We start from the raw sequence: 7,753 nt of genomic DNA on the forward strand, positions 1-7,753 counted from the left end.
TACTAAGAATAAACATCCCCCAGCCTAAATGCACAGTTGTTAGAAGTTTCTGGTTGTCTCAGAACTGTAACTGAAGTGGGAATACAGCAGGAATAAGCCTGTACAATTAAGCAGCCAAAAGAGGGGATTGGGAAATAATGGTTCTAGGAGTGCAGAGTTGTCCCTCTTGCTGTGCAGCACTGTGATGAAAAACATTCCAGTCTTGATAGCAAAGCCTGACTTACTGCAGAGTATTAAGAGCTCCTACTCTGTTTTGTATGTGTGTTTTGCTACAAACGTCGAAGCTCTGATGTAGGAGGCAGCCTCTTCAAGGAGACTTTATAGCTAAATGTACAGAAATACATGTTTAGAGACTTATTTTCTGTCCCCACAGTGGTGTTTCTCACAGAGACAGCATTTCCATACTCCTCCAGAATTTGGATTTCCTTTACAAAGTGATTTTGCAGAAGCAGAATGTGCAGGCTTCTTTTGGCAGAAGACTAGGGAAATTTTTATGCAGTACGCAGACAGTGCTCTGCCTCTAGAGATACAAAGATAATTGAAGTAGACTGTGCCAGCAGATCTTCAGCCTCTCTGACTGAACCGTGCATGTTATTTCTAAATTACTTAGTCAAAAACCAGAATATTGGCCTGACAATGGCTCTTGTGTTAGTAAGTCCAATTTAAAAGTGCTTGAGTCACTAAGGGCTCTTCCTGAATTTTGTTTGCTTTGTGAAGAGCATTTAGCTGTAACTTCAAAGTAAGCACAGCTTCTTTGAAAGTGCTCTAGCTGACTGTCCTGATAGAAACATACTTAATATGGAACAGTCCTTTACTTTTTCCAGGTTGTACACAGTCTCTATAATGCCTTCTGTGGCTTCTGCAGGGAGGACTTCAGAAGCGTTGGACTGAAATTTTTTCTCCAGGTCCTCCTTTGCCAGAGGTTTCCTCCAGTGTCCGTAGAAGGTGTCGCAGCGGTCGCTAATCGTGTTGCTGTCCTGAAGCACGACAGTCACTTCGCAGTAAAGACTCTCGAAGCTAGGTTTGTTATCGGCAGGGTGCTCTAGCTGAGTTTTGCAGAGAAGCTCCCGTAAGGCTGGGCGGTGGATGTTCTCACTGGCAAAGGACTGGACTGACATGCTGCCATCCAGCAGAGAAGAGCAGGCAACGAACTGGAAGGAGTGTCGAGCTTCGTGTTCCGAGTTCGGGTTGGGTCTGTTCACGTACTTGACTTCTGGGACTTTGACAATGACTTTTTCAATTTTATCAAGGGGAAGCACATTGTCGCTGCTCTCTACGAGCTTCCTCCTAACAGAAGACGCTGCATCAGCCACCCAGTGTGTACCAAGATGAGCAGGGAAGCGCTTGATGGCCACGTCTTGCTGGTCCAGCAGCCAGGCGTAGGACTGCAAGGTTGGCAGGGACTGTGGGCTGTAATCTGTGTAAAAGGCACCCATCCCTGACTCCATGTCCAAGATCTGTTTGTTTCCTTGAAGGTCCTGTGAGGCTAAGCAAGCTGCTTCCAGTCCGTGCTTGGCAGCGTTGCCAATGTGGAGGGGCTTCGTTTGGGTTGCTGCGTTCGCCAGGGGGGCACCTGCGTAGGAGGCAGCAATAGCCAAGGCGTTTTTGCATTTCACCCGGTCAAGAGCTAGCAGTTTTGCGCAAGCTGCTGCACTCCCCATTGTACCAACCACAGTTGGTGGGTGAAACCTGAGAAAACAAAATCTCTTTGTTACCATATTTCAGAAAGTCACCCAAATTCACTATATATGCAAGCTTCAATTTCCCTTTACTACATTGGAAGGTGGACAGGACTGTAAAGAAGCATCCATTCATAATTCAGGTGTGGTCCTAATGGAAAAAACTGCTGTTTTCCCCAGGAAAAAGTTAAGCTGGAATAATACCACTTGTAATAGGGCCTCCCCAGAAAGCAGTTGGAAAGTTAGAACTGCTCATAGTTCAAGGTATACTGAAGAGAAAAATTGCAAAAGCATCACAGTTTTTCCCCATCCATAAATTATACATACTGGAGGACACAAGTTCTATTAATCTGAACCAGGTTTGCAAAATAGGTAGAGGGAAAACACAGGAGCTACCAAGGAGACATTTAGTCTATCCCATACTTCGAGGGCATTTCCTCCACCCTGTCGTCTTGGGCTCTGCTCTGAGCCCAGCACAGGTGGCTCCAGGCTGCTGAGAGCAAGTGAGCAAGGTCATATATGTTCTTCAGTTCTTTAGACCTGTGCTGGTAAATGTTACTCTTTTGCTGCTGATTTTAATTAATAGAGAGATCAGCAGAGCCTTCTTGTAAGCTGATCAATGCTCTCAAAAAGAAATCGATTACCCGAGCAGTAAGGAGTCATGTAAGTCTATTCATGTTTAAGATTCGATTGAATCTTTCCAAAATTGCTGGACAAACAACAGAAAATATGATTAACTATGCCATTTGTGTATTAAGTGCTATCTATTTAAGTATATTAACACTTCTATTTAACATTCTACTTGAAGTATTTTTATGTACCTTTTTGGAATATTCCTGGCTTCGTTGGAAAAACGTAGCAACCTGCCTTGCACCTCAATTCCCACGTTGAAAGCTAAGAGCAGGTCAAGACCTGAGATTTTTTTCTTCTGAGGAAAGGCTTCGGAGAGAGCAATCACGGCAGGGAGCACAGCCCCAGAGGGGTGTGTAGCTGGATGCCACGTGTCATCAAAATCCATTGAGTGCACCTAACAGAAAGAGAAGTTTCGATTTGTCATCAGCAATAAACTCGGACTTGGCAAGGTTGGCTAAATCAAATGAAAATAGTGTAGCAGGTGTAAATGAGACTGGAAAACTAGTTTTTCATTAGAAAGTGAAACTTAAAAAGTCTTTATTCTAAGTCCTTTACTCTCAACATGGCTGTATGAGAAGTGGAAATGCAATAAAAAGCATTCATCATGCTTTATAATAAATATATATATATAACTTCTATTTCAGGTTAATTCATAATTCTAACTCAGGTTGCACCAGTCTAAAACCAGTTTGACAATGATTCTTCTTTTCTACAATAGCCTTTTACATCTTTAATTAGATGATATAATTATGGTATAATTATAGCAGCAATTTTAGGTTCGCCATATGAATGGTGAATTTTCACTTCCCCTCAGAACAATATAAAAACTTAATGAACTGACTTCCCCTGTGCTGCAACTGATGCTGGCATTAGGGCTTACCCCACTAGAGCTATAGCAGCCCAAGTCCACACCACTAACAAAGTTATATCAGAATAACTTCTCTGGTGCAACCAGCTCAAGCCTACAAATGGAAATCAGACTTTAGCCTGAATTTTGAGCACGTCCTCATGTTGCATGAGGAGCCAGATTACCTGGAGTTCCTGGGAGCAGGAGAAATCTACAATCTTAATAATGGGACAAGCTGCTTAGCTTAAGAGTATCCGGAGATGTTTTCTCTCTCCCACACCCAGAGGCCAGCTTTTAGGTGTTTCTCTGAGTCCTAAAGACCAGAGAGCATCAGGAACAGCATTTTTAATACAGTAATGCCTCAGAATCTGAACCCTCACACCCATTCGCCCACATCTTCCTTCAGAGATTTACCAACTGGCAGTGGCAGTACTCCCCGGTGCTCAGCTCTTGCCCTGCAATGCTGGGCCTCCGCACCTCTGTCAAACTCTAGGCCAGGCTTCAAGGACTGCCTTGCTGGACAGACAGAGGGAAATCAGGTTCCTGCCTTGAAGAGTCCTGATGTCAGCTGTGAGGATGCCCTGCGCGCGGGAGGATGAGAACTGCCTGATACTCTGTAAGCTGCATTCCTGGTGTCTTCACTAAGAGGTACTGTATCTCATTTCCAGTTTTTTCTATACTGGAAATGAGGTGTCAGATACGACTTCTGGTCTTGTTGACACATGAATTTAGATAGGCTTAATGTATCATTTCCTTGGATGGTCACCTTCTCTAGTTTTGCGTAATAGCCTAATTTGTCTACTCCTACCTCTTGGTGCATCTGTTGAGTTCACCTGGTTTCAGCCTAAATTTGAATTTAGGCAGACTTCTGGGAAGCCAATCTATGCTTTACTGGCAAAGTATGTGTCCAAAATACATAACTGGCTTTTGCAAACTGCATGACTGAAGATTAAATTGTTCTGTGATATATTGTATGTGTGTATGTATACATGCATATGGCTGTATCTGTGTTTTTCTGTTACTATACTTTGCAAGCTGGAGTGAAATCTGCTGATACCAGTGAGAGCTGGAGCATCTCTTTGTTATGCAGTTGCTGTAGCCAGGCAGTAACAAGCTGCAGAGTTCTGACCTTTGAAAACAGCCCTGAATCCCAAATTAAAGGTAAGGGATGCAGATCTATATTGTACCTTGAGCTTGGTCTCATTGGAAGAAAGTTGAAGCACATTAGGGAAAGACACTAGTGAAGTTTTGTAGTAGGCTTCAGGCACAAGAATAAAGTAAACTAAGATTTTAGGAGCATGCTGTTCTCTGGAGCGAGAATGGAATCAATTAGTATGATTTAAGAGCAAATAAAAGAGCATCTCTTACAGCCACTCCATTCACAAAAGCTGCATACAGAGGAGGCAGTCGGAAATCCAAGTGGCCCCAGATGGTACTGGATATATCTGAGCTGTAGATCTGGAACAAATTGACATCAATTAATTCAAAGTCCTGAAACCAAGGATAGACGTGCACAGTATCTCTGATGTAACTGAAATCATATCCTATCCTCTTGAGACCCAACTGTTCCCTTTCATAGGAGAAATACCTTTATATTGGAAAGTATGAAAAGAAACTCATTTTCCTGATGACCTCTGTCAAGGGCCCTTTCCACCCAAACAGATCACAGGGGGCAGGCCAATGGCATGGACCTGGCCATTCAGTACCTCCACAAAACCTCTGGCCCCATGTCCCTTCTCACTGCTCATTGGCAATTCCCTCAGGGCTGTCATCTTCTTGGGAAAAATCTACATTTAAAGTTAGGTCTTTCAACGTTTTAGTAGACCCTGGTAAATGATATGTGGCCTCCTGATGCTGGTACCCCCATGCTCTGAAGGGCACTGCTCCTCTCCTTTTGATGCGCAGATCTTTTCACCAACAAAATATCTTTATGAAATTAAACAAAAGGGAATAACCACCACAGTTTGGGAGGGGGGATATCTGTGCAAGGAACCTTATTGTCACGCAGCGTTCTGTAGCCCGAGCCCAACTAGCCAGGTATTAGCAGTAAAACATCAGGCTAAACCCCATCCTCATTGATGCAGTCCTGTGTTGGGAAGGGCTCGCCTCGGGGTCAAGTATTCCTTTAGCACAAGCAGTGCAAGACTGGAGGAGAGATGTGACCAATGTACCTCAGACAGTTCTATTTTGCGGACTGAAAACAAACCAATACTAACTTTTCATCCATTTAACTGTCCCTGATGTTGGGAAGTCCAGTGCTAAGTAATGTTTGCTTTGCTGGTGATTTTAATAAGATCTCATAAGTGAAAGAAAATAAGGCATTCTTAATAAACTGTTTTCTGCTTGTGGTGGGGGAGTCTTAGCATACAGTCTGTTACACAGAGCTTTCCCCATCCAGAGTTAAAAGTAACTCAAGCAATGAGGTTTCCCCATCTCCAGTGGGAAGAACATTGCCTCCCTCTTTCCATCCCCCAAATAATTTCGCAATGACAGTTTCCCCTTATAGACCATATTATCCCTTGCTTTTCCTGTAGGTAAACCTTAGGGTATGCTCTGAATGCCAAACTTACTTTGCTGTACTGTTTCACTTTGTGGTAGACCTCGGTGCTGGTCCCCAGAAGGCCTACTCCCAGAGTATCCAGAATCATTCGCTTGCTTCTCTGAATGACTTGGTCTGTCAGGTGGTTTGCATTCAAACCATGAATCACATTGGCAAAGTTTCCTGTAACTGTCTGAGAGGGAAAAAATAAACAAATTAGATATTTTCCTTTATTAAAACAAACAAACAAACAAACAAACAAAAAACACTTTCTTTCTTCTTCTTTTTTTCTTTCTGTCTGGGGTTACTGCTGGCACAGATTGCATGCTGGCACAGATTGCATCAGCAAAACAAAGGCTTGATTTCTTCCCCTTTTTATTCCCAGAAATGCCATACAGTTATTTATGTTTTGGTTTTACTTTCTTTTGTGTCCTTATCTGTTCTCCATTTCTGCTGCTTCCTCCTGAAGTCCTCGAGGCTAAGTACTGCAGGTGATGTGACTTTGCAAGACATATATAAGTATATAAATATTTATACGTTTATTACATAAACACACACAGAAGTATATGAATATAAAGAAACACAAGCAAAAAGCACCTGGCTTTCCATAGCACCTTTCCATTGCACTGAAGTCAGTGGGAATGTGGCAGTTCAGGCCCGCACAGCCACTAGCACTCCAGGAGGCAGGATTTAATCTCCCCAAGAAGCAGGATTACTATCACAAGCCTTGCTGAGCTTGGGGCTCAGCAGGAGAGGGGACTTGGCAGCGTTACCTTGCACCCGCTGCTCCAGGCTCCCAGCTCCCACTGAACTCCAGCTCAGCTGCAGATCCAGCCTTTCTCCAAGGCAAGGTCTTGACTCTATGAAAAGCAGTGATTCCTTGTTCCTGGCTCCTGCTGATCTGGGAATTATATTGCTTTTCTTTTTCTTTTTCTTTCCTTTGCCTTTTTTTTTTTAATTTTCCCATTGGGCACTGACCCATTATGCAAACTCAGCCTGCTTCTTCTTGACTGGAGCTGCTGTTAATATCTCAATTAGAAAGTTCCTTTGGAAATCATCTCTTTGGAAATCATCTCTTCCCACTTACTCTCATTCTTCCCTTTCCTCTGCTCCCTTGCACATATCCACACACAGTGATAGTATTTCCTCTTGGGCTTCATCTGGCTAAGTTAAATAAACTTCACTGTGCTGCTCTCTCCTTTTCAGTACAGGCTCACCCCTACTATGCTAGTAGCTTTTCATTGCACTCTTCTTACTGGATTTCTCTCTCCTGGCAATGTTGATCAGAACTATATAGAATCAATCACAGAATCATGGAATCACAAAATGGTTTGGGTTGGAAGGGACCTCAAAGCTCATCTACTTCCAACCCCCTTGCCATGGTCAGGGACACCTCCCACCAGACCAGGTTGCTCAAAGCCCCATCCAGCCTGGCCTTGAACACCTCCAGGGATGGGAATCTGTTATTTCAGGTAAGTTCTCACAGAGCTCTGTGCTAAAGCATTAAGACTATCTTGAGGAACACGGGACATTTAAAGCGGGGGAATCACATATCCCACAGCGTGATGCACGCCCACTGAACATCAACAGTGAGGATACAACAAATGCTTACACAGAAAAGTTCACCTTACAGTGCAAAGAAACAAGACAGTACCTTTGCCAGCATCTTGGAGGGATGGTGCGTGGTCCCAGAGAGAAGCAATGAATGAGTGATAGCCAGGGAGCTGGGGAAACCTCTCTTTCACTACTTATATACATGTGTTTGCAGTGGGGGAGGGCATATTAAGCCTGTTTTGGTGTTCATCTTGTCCTGCCCATTTCCTCCTCTGTGTGGAAATGTTCCTTTTTCTTCACTTTCAACTTTCCTCTGACTAACTGTGCTATAAACCGATCGAACATGTGGACAAGGATGGGACTTTGCCAGTCACATTCACATGTCATGAGTGAACTAATATATGTGATATTTTATCAGCAGATAGAAACTAGAATACTGATTTGAATACCTTACATTTGGGAGCATGGAGAGAAGAGGTCACCAGGTGTGTCAGGCTGACC

General features: G+C 43.4%; 1 protein-coding gene across 1 annotated transcript; it reads right to left on the reverse strand.

The window, feature by feature from the left end:
• Window positions 1-237: 237 nt before the first annotated feature.
• On the reverse strand, window positions 238-7,408 carry ACOD1 (aconitate decarboxylase 1). Its single transcript, XM_035320301.1, has 5 exons — window positions 7,353-7,408; window positions 5,730-5,891; window positions 4,528-4,617; window positions 2,501-2,706; window positions 238-1,689 (listed from the first exon to the last, which is right to left on the reverse strand). The coding sequence occupies exons 1-5, from the start codon at window positions 7,362-7,364 to the stop codon at window positions 735-737; spliced, it is 1,425 nt and encodes a 474-aa protein (XP_035176192.1). The 5' UTR covers window positions 7,365-7,408; the 3' UTR covers window positions 238-734.
• Window positions 7,409-7,753: the final 345 nt, after the last annotated feature.

Source organism: Oxyura jamaicensis, chromosome 1 (assembly GCF_011077185.1).
Source record: "Oxyura jamaicensis isolate SHBP4307 breed ruddy duck chromosome 1, BPBGC_Ojam_1.0, whole genome shotgun sequence".
Classification (NCBI taxonomy): Eukaryota; Metazoa; Chordata; class Aves; order Anseriformes; family Anatidae; genus Oxyura; species Oxyura jamaicensis.